Source organism: Phallusia mammillata, chromosome 7 (assembly GCF_965637545.1).
Source record: "Phallusia mammillata chromosome 7, kaPhaMamm4.hap1.1, whole genome shotgun sequence".
NCBI lineage: Eukaryota > Metazoa > Chordata > Ascidiacea > Phlebobranchia > Ascidiidae > Phallusia > Phallusia mammillata.
Genome location: NC_137258.1, coordinates 18,347,017 through 18,359,439, shown reverse-complemented (window position 1 = coordinate 18,359,439; position 12,423 = coordinate 18,347,017). Strand labels below are relative to the sequence as shown.

The 12,423-nt window shown below is 39.5% G+C and overlaps 2 protein-coding genes and 1 pseudogene across 2 annotated transcripts; all 3 read right to left on the bottom strand.

Moving 5' to 3' along the window:
* Window positions 1-159: 159 nt before the first annotated feature.
* On the bottom strand, window positions 160-1,393 carry LOC145238758 (thiopurine S-methyltransferase-like). Its single transcript, XM_080102019.1, has 2 exons — window positions 1,035-1,393; window positions 160-905 (listed from the first exon to the last, which is right to left on the bottom strand). The coding sequence occupies exons 1-2, from the start codon at window positions 1,386-1,388 to the stop codon at window positions 546-548; spliced, it is 714 nt and encodes a 237-aa protein (XP_079958145.1). The 5' UTR covers window positions 1,389-1,393; the 3' UTR covers window positions 160-545.
* A 24-nt stretch (window positions 1,394-1,417) lies between these two features.
* Window positions 1,418-3,670, bottom strand: LOC145238756 (cytochrome P450 4F4 pseudogene; annotated as a pseudogene).
* Window positions 3,671-4,512: 842 nt separating this feature from the next.
* LOC145238757 (thiopurine S-methyltransferase-like) lies at window positions 4,513-5,799 on the bottom strand. The gene is made up of 2 exons (XM_080102018.1): window positions 5,384-5,799; window positions 4,513-5,254 (listed from the first exon to the last, which is right to left on the bottom strand). The coding sequence occupies exons 1-2, from the start codon at window positions 5,735-5,737 to the stop codon at window positions 4,895-4,897; spliced, it is 714 nt and encodes a 237-aa protein (XP_079958144.1). The 5' UTR covers window positions 5,738-5,799; the 3' UTR covers window positions 4,513-4,894.
* Between the last annotated feature and the right edge of the window lie 6,624 nt (window positions 5,800-12,423).

Here is a 12,423-nt window from a genome sequence, read left to right as displayed (position 1 = left end):
TACTGGGTTCCTTTGACTTCTATCGTACAGCACACAGACCTGAAGTTTGGATACCTATTTTTCGATAAACTTGATTTGTTGTCATAACAGTAAATGATTTGTTGACAACAGTATATCTTCCTCGTGCACGGATGGTTGTTACACTTCAAGCAAGGTAAGTATGAAATGATGTGATTTATTGTGTCACGAAGGAGGTTAAACTTTGTGTTAAAAATCAGCAGTCATAAAACAGCTTAAATACATTAAAACAAACTGTTCATACAATCCCATTGGTTTAATGTATTTTGTTGTTTGTTTTTTCTCTCTCTCTAGAAGTGAATGTAAGTGTGTAATACCATACTTGTTACATATGAAATCATACGAAATGAAGGAAGATTTTTCACACGTTGGACGAAGTGTACCTACGTAAAAATATTGCCCGCAAAGGCAACTATAAATTATGACTTAGCATTTTATTAATATCGATTGTATGGCATTGTGTTTAAACGTCAGTATTAGTATTAACCTTCGGGTTTTACCATCAGTTTTTGCATTTTTTCCTTTGTCTATTGCTTAAGTTGTAGTAAGACAATGCGTTCAACATAGGCAGCCCAAGGTGCTGAATCAATTTGCTTCCAAGTCATTATGTCTCCAAACGTCTCCTCGATAATCTCATCAGTGATAGTATATGGGGGTCCTTTCCACGTACGGAGATCCTTAAAGTTGACCACACTGAGCAGATAGTTGGAGCAAGGCTTCATCAACGCCGCAACGGATTTTGCGTAGGTTTTGCGATCGGCTATGGCCGCAGACTGGAAAGAACCGGTGTCCCAGATGGCGTCCACTTGGCCTCCGCAGAGGTCTGGTGTTAGTTTAAAGAAGTTACCGGCGTAGAGGGCAAGGTTGGTGCTCTTTGCTTTGTAGACCTGATTCAAAGCGCAAAGTTTTCAGAAAATGGTTACCGTTTGTAATGTTGCTACTGGCATATTAAGCACTTTACTTTATAGATAAGAAAAAATAAGTTAATGCCAGGACAACGACTTGAGAATAGCCACCTGGAATTCATCGGCAGTAGACACATCGTACTCCAGTTTGTGTTCCTGCATGAATCCTTCTAGAGCGAAAGTCGAGTAATCGTTACCTATCACTTCTTGGCCTTCCTCACTCAGCCACTTAAGATCCAATGAGTTGCCGCAGAACGTTAGAAAAATCCTTTTGCTTTCGCCTTCACCAAAACACAGCCTGCGATGCTTCATCAACATTTTGTTTACAGCAGGAGCATAGGGGTCGTCCTCCTCAGCATCTTCGTGATGGTGATGTTCGCTGTCAATTTTCTCCTCGTCAGGGCGTTCCCCAGTCTTCTGCCACCAGTCATCCCATTCCTGCAAGCTCCATTCGCGATCTGTCATACTGCTGAATATACTTTATTGCTAAAATATCTACAAAAAGGAGGAAATATATGGCCGTTCAAAACAGTTGGATTTTTGTTAAATAAGGGCAAATAGTTTGAAAGTTCTGATATTACAGGAAAATATTTCGGAAAATGTTAATTGGCATACCTACAAGTCGTGACTTTCGAACAATAAGTTACAAAAAGTATTACATTTAAAATATAAGTAAAACAGGCAAAATCGCAAACCACACCGGCTTAGTTTTTCAACAAAACCTGTATTCCTTTGGTCATATGAAATTGAAGCAGCCTCCAGCATAAACATTTGCGCCCGAAGACAAATAGCGGGGTTTTGAACGCCCAAACCGCAATTCTGATCTAAGCACAAGGCGGATACAGCAGCAACGAATGAACGACAATGGTTTGTTAAATTATTTATTGCTCCAAGGCAAAGTAGATGCATGTTTTCTGCAAGTCATCTCACTAACTGTTTGATATAGCTATTTCCTGTTAAGCAGGAGTTATAATGTTACAGAAAAAAGCATCAAAGTTTCGTATAAACCAAGCTAGACTACCTTAGAAAAACATTTATTTCCCGAATAAACACTCTTATTGGTATTTATTTACAGTTATTTTACAGTAAACTGCATAAACCACCAGATGATTGGTAAAATCTATGCATTTAATCGTTTTTCTTGAGTTTTCGAAGTTTAATGTGAATGCCGTTTTCTGATCGCAATATAAGTCTTGGGTTCATCCTGGGTTTTGGAGTTTCCTCGTCAACAAAAAGTTCGAATTTGCGCAGGATCAGACTTAATGTCACTTTTAATTCGTTCATTGCAAAAGTTTTGCCAATGCAATTGCGAGGACCGGCTGAAAACGCAACAAATGCCGTTGGATGCATTTTCGCAACATTTTCGGGCAAAAATCGATCTGGATCATACTGCTCCGGATTTTTCCACACCTCTTGATTTCTATGGATGGCCCACAGGTTAACCATCACTGTGGTGTTTGGATAGACATCCATTTGACCACCTGGACTACCCTTGTTAGCAAAAGTCATTTTTTTCTTCCGGGGACCTTGCTATGACCTGCACAGGAGTATGAAGTCTTAAGCTTTCTTTGATACACATTGTCAAATATAAGAGCTTGTTAATATCACCCCATTCCATCTCTTCGTTGTCACCCATAACATTCAAAATCTCTTCGCGACAGCGCTGTTGATAACGAGGATGTCGTGCCAAGTTGTAGAGAATCCACGAAATTGCACTGGATGTTGTGTCATGCCCTTCAAACAGAAATGTGTCGACCTCATCTCGAATTTCACTGTCGTTTAAACCCTTTCCTTCATCATCTTTGGATCGCAGTAATATATCTATGAAGTCCAAACGGCCTTTCTTCTTTATGCCAATATCGCTGTACTCCAAATCAAATGGTTTCTGGTCTTCTGGTGTTAAATGGGACAAAACAATTCTTCTTTCTTTTATAAGCCTTTCTGCTTCTGAATGCACGTAATCCAGAGCTCGTTTGAAGCGACGCCCAGGCGGACTGAGCCAAAACACCCAGTCGATTTGTAATAACAAGCTGTTGACACGATCCACAATAATTTTAGCCAGATCAGTTACCGCTTGCACGTAACGATTTTCTGAATCCAACTGGCAGTTTGTCTCTGCCGACATTGCGCACTGAAGCATGACGTCCAAGGTCATCTGGGCTACGTCAGAGCTAACTTCGATCATTGCATTTTCTTTTCTTGCCTCCCATTTGCCAATCATAATCGAGGCGCAGTGATTGTAGACTTTCATGTAAGATTTCAGGACTTCGAAGTGAAAAGCGGGCGTCAAAAGCTTTCGATGACGTTTCCACTTGTCTCCTGATGACGTCAGTAAACCGTCACCGATCCAAGGTCGCAAGAATCCATAGATAAATTCATCTTTCGGGGCTGAACTTAAGAGTATCGTACCGATAGTAGTTGGCCTGTGAGGCTCGACAAAAACTTTTACAGGTCCAACCCAAGTCACTAACATGTCTCCGCACTTTCGCACCCAATCAAGTCGGCATTTTAAACCTTTCTCATCCGGTGTAAGAAATTGCAGATGACCCCAGAACGGATGACGGGGCGGTGACCATCCTCTTCTACTCAAGTCTGCGCTTTCCCTGTACGCTAGGTACAGAGGACGTATCCAATGCTGGAAAATGTACACGCATGCTAAAATGAACACGGTATCGCCAAGTAGAGAAGAAAAAATGTAGCCGGTCCCACTATTTAAGAATAACGTAGGCAAATCTTCAAACATCTTATACACCTGTCAACAACACATTTGTATTTTAAAATCAACACGTTGATTAATAACCAGACTATTGTACTGCAGAGGCCGCAGTATAGATTTTCTTGTGCGGTACAAATTGAGCGCAGTGCAATGCGACAAACATGTAGCCTTACAATAACCTTACCTAACTTTTGTACTATACACCGAAATCGCAAAGAAGCATGTGCTGTACGAGCAGCTAATGTTAATGACGAGACATAGTGATCCTTTGCATTCCTTGCTAAACTTGTCACAGCAGATACAATTTAGTCATAAGCTAAGGTGTTTCTAGGACTGGCAACTACATTCTGTGCTTGGGTACAAAGCGGCGTTTAATCATTACCCTGTCACATGAGGCAAGATCGTTACAGGCGACCATTTCTTTTGTTAAAAGCACAAAACAGTCGACACTGATTGCTTGGTTTGGAACGAAAACTTCTGAAAAACGGCCACAACACGGGAAACAGCAGTTAACTCGTAACTTAATATGTCAGGGTTGAAATGAGAATTAACGTCACGCATCACTTGCTAGAAAAAGAAAAATGCAAAAGGTTCCCGCCAATTTTTTTGACTCACGATTTTGGATCAACGCTCTAAAGCTGTTTATTTGTTTGTCTTTGTTGTCAAAGATTCTAGCCTTCAATGCTTGGTTGTAAGGTGCAATAACGCTTACTGTCTTAAGTTGGTTGTTCGGATTACTGGGTTCCTTTGACTTCTATCGTACAGCACACAGACCTGAAGTTTGGGTACCTATTTTTCGATAAACTTGATTTGTTGTCATAACAGTATATCTTCCTCGTGCACGGATGGTTGTTACACTTCAAGCAAGGTAAGTATGAAATGATGTGATTTATTGTGTCACGAAGGAGGTTAAACTTTGTGTTAAAAATCAGCAGTCATAAAACAGCTTAAATACATTAAAACAAACTGTTCATACAATCCCATTGGTTTAATGTATTTTGTTGTTTGTTTTTTTCTCTCTCTCTAGAAGTGAATGTAAGTGTGTAATACCATACTTGTTACATATGAAATCATACGAAATGAAGGAAGATTTTTCACACGTTGGACGAAGTGTACCTACGTAAAAATATTGCCCGCAAAGGCAACTATAAATTACGGCATTTTATTAATATCGATTGTATGGCATTGTGTTTAAACGTCAGTATTAGTATTAACCTTCGGGTTTTACCATCAGTTTTTGCATTTTTTCCTTTGTCTATTGCTTAAGTTGTAGTAAGACAATGCGTTCAACATAGTCAGCCCAAGGTGCTGAATCAATTTGCTTCCAAGTCATTATGTCTCCAAACGTCTCCTCGATAATCTCATCAGTGATAGTATATGGGGGTCCTTTCCACGTACGGAGATCCTTAAAGTTGACCACACTAAGCAGATAGTTGGAGCAAGGCTTCATCAACGCCGCAACGGATTTTGCGTAGGTTTTGCGATCGGCTATGGCCGCAGACTGGAAAGAACCGGTGTCCCAGATGGCGTCCACTTGGCCTCCGCAGAGGTCTGGTGTTAGTTTAAAGAAGTTACCGGCGTAGAGGGCAAGGTTGGTGCTCTTTGCTTTGTAGACCTGATTCAAAGCGCAAAGTTTTCAGAAAATGGTTACCGTTTGTAATGTTGCTACTGGCATATTAAGCACTTTACTTTATAGATAAGAAAAAATAAGTTAATGCCAGGACAACGACTTGAGAATAGCCACCTGGAATTCATCGGCAGTAGACACATCGTACTCCAGTTTGTGTTCCTGCATGAATCCTTCTAGAGCGAAAGTCGAGTAATCGTTACCTATCACTTCTTGGCCTTCCTCACTCAGCCACTTAAGATCCAATGAGTTGCCGCAGAACGTTAGAAAAATCCTTTTGCTTTCGCCTTCACCAAAACACAGCCTGCGATGCTTCATCAACATTTTGTTTACAGCAGGAGCATAGGGGTCGTCCTCCTCAGCATCTTCGTGATGGTGATGTTCGCTGTCAATTTTCTCCTCGTCAGGGCGTTCCCCAGTCTTCTGCCACCAGTCATCCCATTCCTGCAAGCTCCATTCGCGATCTGTCATACTGCTGAATATACTTTATTGCTAAAATATCTACAAAAAGGAGGAAATATATGGCCGTTCAAAACAGTTGGATTTTTGTTACATAAGGGCAAATAGTTTGAAAGTTCTGATATTACAGGAAAATATTTCGGAAAATGTTAATTGGCATACCTACAAGTCGTGACTTTCGAACAATAAGTTACAAAAAGTATTACATTTAAAATATGAGTAAAATAGGCAAAATCGCAAACCACACCGGCTTAGGTTTTCAACAAAACCTGTATTCCTTTGGTCATATGAAATTGAAGCAGCCTCCAGCATAAACATTTGCGCCCGAAGACAAATAGCGGGGTTTTGAACGCCCAAACCGCAATTCTGATGTAAGCACAAGGCGGATACAGCAGCAACGAATGAACGACAATGGTTTGTTAAATTATTTATTGCTCCAAGGCAAAGTAGATGCATGTTTTCTGCAAGTCATCTCACTAACTGTTTGATATAGCTATTTCCTGTTTCCAAGCAGGAGTAGTAATGTTACAGAAAAATCTTCTTGTACAGACAAGCCGTGATTTTCAAACTCTTTAAATTGCAATAACATTCTCGGCGGTTACCAATTTAGCAAATAAAGACGTATTGGACAGAATAATGTACTGTTTTAATATAATATAACTTGTAACACGACAAGATATACAGCGTCTGATACGCAACTGCTGGATACAAACTCTATCCATTCAGACGTACAGTCAAAGCATTGCGAGCCATTTGCAAACGTGACATCGCCGCCACAATAGCCAACTAGTTTCATCACAACACGTCCAGCAGTACATGGGTGACGAAGCGTGACACACTCACGAAAAAGTGACAGCAAAACGACACCAATCGCTACCGAAGTTGTGTTACAGCTAATTTCTTTTGCAATGGCTAATTTTGTGACATACAGAAGTATATGATTTGCAGTCACTAAAAAAGATTATTGTTTTTTTCCATATAATCGCCAATACATTTTCTTTAAAGTGTTCAATAGAAATAATATGTCTATGTAATTTGACCGCTAGGTAACGACATGTATCAAAAAATTAAGAGGCCTCAACTCGGTAACGCTAAAAATAAGATTAACTAAACAAAACGATTATGGGGTGAAGCACGGTTTTTATAGTTAAACAATCAAACAGGGTATGAATACAGAAAATAAACTCATAATTAACCTTTTTGATCATTACAAATTAAAACTCGAGATACTACGAGATCGGTGTTCCAAAAAGTGAAATAGTTCTCAAATAAAAATAATGACCTGTTCAAACACAACATACTGTATGTTAATAAACTGTTCGGTGTTTGCGCATTCCACGCATAACGTCGATTCAGCTCGGTCTGGAACTTTTATCTGATTTTATACGCCGGTTAATATTGTGCAGCGCAAATAAACTTATATTGCAGTGCAGTACAGGCTTCGTTCTGAAGCTGCATAAAGTCAAACCTGTAAGATTTTAGTTAAAATTGGTAAAAATGAATTTGGGATTGAGCTGTAATCGCATTCTGACCATGATTTGCCTTGTATACAAAAGAAAAATCAAAGCAACATAATCATGTTTACACAGCGTAGAGTTTAGTTTATTATTATAGTTACGCAATTGCGCCTGGTCTGTTGTTTGCCAAAAGCAGCCAATGTAAGATGCACCGTTTCGCTGGGACGCCCGAATGCACAATAGCTCTGCTTACATATGTATTGAAAAATATAGTACGTAGTACAATAGTGATAATAAATTTGCAATCATGCACCTATATATTGTTTAATGGGATGGAAAAAAATGACCAAATATGACATCAATTAACCGTGCTAAAACACTAATGTACTTTTATGTGGTGAAGTGCGAAGTACAAACGTTGCAAAAATAAGCTCTAGTTCTTAAACAAGCGTGGAAATTTGACAGGGGCTCGAGCGATTTATTCCAGGGTGCTTAATGTTTTTAGAGAGCTTAAATCACAGTGTTGCCCAACAAGCGTATCAAATTGTTAGAATTCCATTTACGTTGAAGTACATCTGTTCAAAACGACGCCGTCGTCGTTTTTCATGTATATCCCAGTTCTGACACCATTCCTAACGAAGTCAATCCTATTTAAGCACCCCTCATGGACGTTCAAGAGCACAGAACTCCGGCATGGGCCTCTTAACATCGTGCTGGCCCTTTGACGCTGCGAGAGTACACTTGTATGTTTTCACTTAACATACTTGTGTTGCAATGTACATGCCTGGACCTGGCGCGAGACCGTTTGGGGGCTGGCGCAAGCCAATCGTCAAGCATGTTAGCAAACATAGCACAAAGATAAACCATTCGTTGTCGTGTTAATCGTTGTCAAATTTATCGGTAAACACCGCATTTTAGAGACGTTAATAGCTGTACGCAGCTGAAGGGGCAAATGAAAGGCGTCCTTATTTGGTGTTATATTGGTGTTTTCATTAATAAGGTTTTTTAGCAGGTTTGAAATCCTTTAGCAATTGAGGTTTTTCTTGAGGTTTTCCAGTTTAAAGCATAACGTTTGGCAGGTTGACGAATTTTACACGCGAAAGGTGGACGAAAAACAAATGCCGAGGCTTTACAATCCAAACATTAGTCCAACGGGGTCTTGTAAAAGTCGAGAAACGCTGGCCGAAGATGACAAACGGTTACAAATTGTGGCGCAGTGTCGCCGCGTGCGAAAAAGGCACTTCAAACAAGTACGAGCTTAATTGACTGGCGCCCAGGCACCAAGGAAACAGCATTTCAGTGCTGCTTGCAGTTCAATTGCTTCTGGTTCGGCTGTTTTGCTTTTGCGCGCCAAAATATGCGAAACAATATGGCTTGTGACGTCACATGTGGCAGCAGAACGTGACTGTTTCTGGTCCTGAACAGTTAATGTTTCTTTAGTCTGCTCATGTTGTTTTGTTATGTTAGGTTTGTTAAAGTGGTGTATTATAGGCCATGAGCTTGCGGTGTCTCACAATAACAAAGTCTGTTTACTTTTTGGCTTATGTTTCATTCGTCTGATGCTAAGGTAGATAGATACGTATGACCGAAAATGTAGCACTTTTTAGCCGTGGTTGATATACATACTGATGGTACCGCTTGTGTTGTGCATTGCGACCGGAATACCAAAGCATACAAGCTAGTATAGTGTACTGTGTGCTGCAGATGTGCAAAACAAACTAACGTTTTGAAACTAGCTCTAAAATACAGAGCTTGATTTCAAAAGATCTGTTTAATCAAATGCATGCGTGCTAGTTACCCCATGGGAAACGATCTAGCAAACTGGAAGCTTCACTAGTAATCTACAGGAGATAATCTTGGTGTGTGTGTGGTTTACTCGACTGGTAGTTTAAGGCTTGGAGTTGGACGCTTTTGGCGAGGCCATCAGATAACAGATCGCGCTCTACTGATCTTGATAAATGGCCCCCTTGTGCCGATTTGCTTGAACACTGTTGGTGGTGTGTAGTATTTGGTGCACGTCCAATTCAGGTGTTTCTGGCTGCATCTGAATGAGGTCGCCAAAAAGGCATGCAAGTCTTTGCTATTCAATTCCAATTATCAGTTTTCAGTTTTCCAAATTATTGTTGTAATTTACTTTCCTGTAATGCGTGGCAAATGAAGAATGGAATTGAATTGCTAAAATGTAAATAAAAGCGCTTTTAGTTTAAAACTATAGAAATCAAAATTAAAAAGTATGCAAATCCTTATGTTTATTATTGTGCCAGTCGTTTTAGCATTAATAGGCAAATTTATTGATTTTAAGCATGCGCGTGAAATATCACAATCCCTGTGAAGTTAAACCTAAGGAATTATCTTTGCAAATTGCACTTAGTCAAGTACAAAGAGATTGCGCATAAACGAACGACCTATTTTTGCAAACTCGCTGCAGCGATGAAAGATCGAGTGCGTTTAATGGGAAAATAATTGCCGAGAATCACACGCAATTACAAGTCGAAGTACATGAACTTTCTAAACACGAAATTTAGGCGCCCACACATCTTTGTTCAGCATAGAAAATGACCTCTCAGCACCCACGGTAAAATGTTTTTGGTACCTAGCACTCGAGGAAACTGTCATTCATAGAGCGTTTTTGCTCATCAACGAGGCTCTTTATTTCGGAAGCTGCCATATAAGTCTGTTCGTATGAACCTGTGATTGATATAAAAATAGTTTTCAGTAATTGTGCTTGACTTTGAAACGAGGAAGTGAAAACCGTTGATGGGGTTTTTATATTTTCCCAGCATTAAGGTTTGTTTTCCAGAATTATTTATTTTTAACATTGTTTAGCGCGAAGTGTTTTTGCATTTTTTCCCCGATTTTTTAAGCTTAGCACTTGGTGGCAAAATGCAGGTGTACATGACAACGCCAAAGGTCACACAAACAAATTCCGCGGCCTGTTTTGTAATCTTCGGCCTACAAACCCAAGTCAAAACAGGTGAAGCAAAACGTAAACTGACCAGCCATGTTGTGGGATTAAGGTCGTTTAAACGCGCTCATCCGCGTCCAGAAAATGTTCGACCGTAACAAACCTTCTTTTGTTGCAACTTACTTTGACATTTAAAGTAATTTCATACAATGTTACATTTCATAAGGCGAGCTTACTGAAGATGAAGATTTTGAGTACAATATTGGTCAAATATGTTTACTCCATTGCTGTTTAAGCACACCATTCACGTCTTAAAAACTGTAACTAATAAGAAACATACAAATCAATACGGAATTGCATTCTTTTAGATATTACGGAAAAATGACGAAAAAGGTCATCATGTTTTCATTTCTTGTCATGGTTATTGTGAACATGACAGAATCACATGCGCATATATTTTGACTTTTAAAGTACATGCATTTGCGTCAGTGATAAACGTTGTTACGCTTGGTGTAAGCAAAATAGCTATTTACAATGTTACTTAGTTATTTAAATGACTTGGACTGGCCTTGATTTAAAAAGCTTGGCTTGCTATTCGTGTTGCCAATATAAATTGTAACTAGATAAAAATAGACGAATTTGCTGAGCGTATCGTTTTTGCAGTAAAGCTACAAAATTTTAACTAATATTTTCGCCATACAATACTGTTGGTGTTAACAAACAACTAACTGCTAAGGGTATTGCGTTGCATTACCGTAGCTTCACTGCGAAAACGATACGCTCAGCAAATTCGTCTATATTAACAACATCCTTAATTGTGGCGAAGAGGGCGGAACGGAACATGCTTCGTTGACATCCTGCGGTAAACGACAACATGATGGACTGATCAAACCCCCACAGTGTAAGATAGGTTGTCAACATGTGTAGTGCAGAGGTCGTAAGGCCGTCTTTGTGAGTCAGTGCGTTGTTTACATCGTAAAGGGGTTAGAAAGGTCAAATAATTGTTAAGAATGGAAAAAATATAGCTAAATAAAAATACATTTTTGACAAGAAAAAAGGCAACTAAAAATACTGTTTGTTTTGGTGTCTTGAATCTGTTGTAAACATGCAAATATTTTTGTTACTTATTACAACATGTAAGTTTTTTGAAACTCAAATTGCATATTTTTAAATGACGTTTTGAAACCATTCTGAAGCACGGGCCTAAATCACGTGACTTAACGCTTGGTCGCGTTTTACACACCTGGCACGAATTCGTAGTAAAAACCTAATGAATTTTTCACGTTGCAAGAAGTCTCGCTCGGTAATTTGCGATGCTGTCGCCTTCGCGCTCATGTTTTACTGATGAATTATGCCACACGCACTTGGCCTTACCTGCTGCCCTATGAGTCATACCTGAGTCGACCAAGTACAAGTAATTTCAAAAATTGCTACTGATGTTTACCGTTGGAACAGTTTGCCTACCCCGGTGTTGGTCGATTTGTAAGAAATGTGACCATGTTTTGATCAACTTGCCTTTCGAACCCGTTTGTTCCCGTTCTTTCGCAGTACGTGTTTAAACTTAGCTATAAAATGGATCGTTGTAAAGGTTTGGCTGTGCTGTTTTGTGACAAAAAACTGCCCTGAACAAAATCGGTGTACGTGTAAATGAGTCTTGTATATTATACGGGTTCTGTGTATATTAAAAGCAAAGTCAACTTAATCGCTACAATGGCATTTAAACTGTATGCAACATTCCGTAAATATTTTTGTATTGCGTGGGTTGATTTTTTAGCGTCGACGGTTTGACGCAAGTTCTGAACCACATGGTCAAAAAAGACCTTATTTGTTGAATTAAATGCATTCTTAAACTGATAATCACTTTTGTTCAAACGCGTAAGAAAAGGTTAAGTGTAGGAGGCTTTTGTTACTGCCCACGGTTCAGTCGAAGTCATTTTAAAAGTAATTGTGTGCAGCGTGAAAGTAAAAGTGTATGTCTCACAACCCCCCGATTATAAACTTCGTTTATCGCCGGCGTTCAGTGGAAATTACATTGCATGCGCATATTAATACTGCCAATCAGCTTTCTGCTCAACAGGGCCTATTATACTTCATTCTTAAGACGATAGAATTCGGTTTAATTGTATGTTCCCGGACAATTGGCGACAAAAAATTGACTCAGCAACCGCAAAGACGCTCTACAATGTGAAGTTGCTTTACGAGAATTACAATTGCCCGCCGTTCTTTGCGCATTTCGACGATTTTCAACACCCCGCAGGCATTAAACGGCCTTAGCGCGTAAGCCTTTTCGAAAGTTGGCGAGCCTCTTGAGACAAAGTTTTCAGAAAACAAGTGGT

Bases quoted from the DNA above. Each gene is read 5' to 3' on its own strand.
- LOC145238758 (XM_080102019.1), bottom strand. From the start codon at position 1,388: ATGACAGATCGCGAATGGAGCTTGCAGGAATGGGATGACTGGTGGCAG. The intron at 906-1,034 runs GTGGCTATTCTC...GCTTTGAATCAG, and splicing joins CTACTGCCGATGAATTCCAG to GTCTACAAAGCAAAGAGCAC.
- LOC145238757 (XM_080102018.1), bottom strand. From the start codon at position 5,737: ATGACAGATCGCGAATGGAGCTTGCAGGAATGGGATGACTGGTGGCAG. The intron at 5,255-5,383 runs GTGGCTATTCTC...GCTTTGAATCAG, and splicing joins CTACTGCCGATGAATTCCAG to GTCTACAAAGCAAAGAGCAC.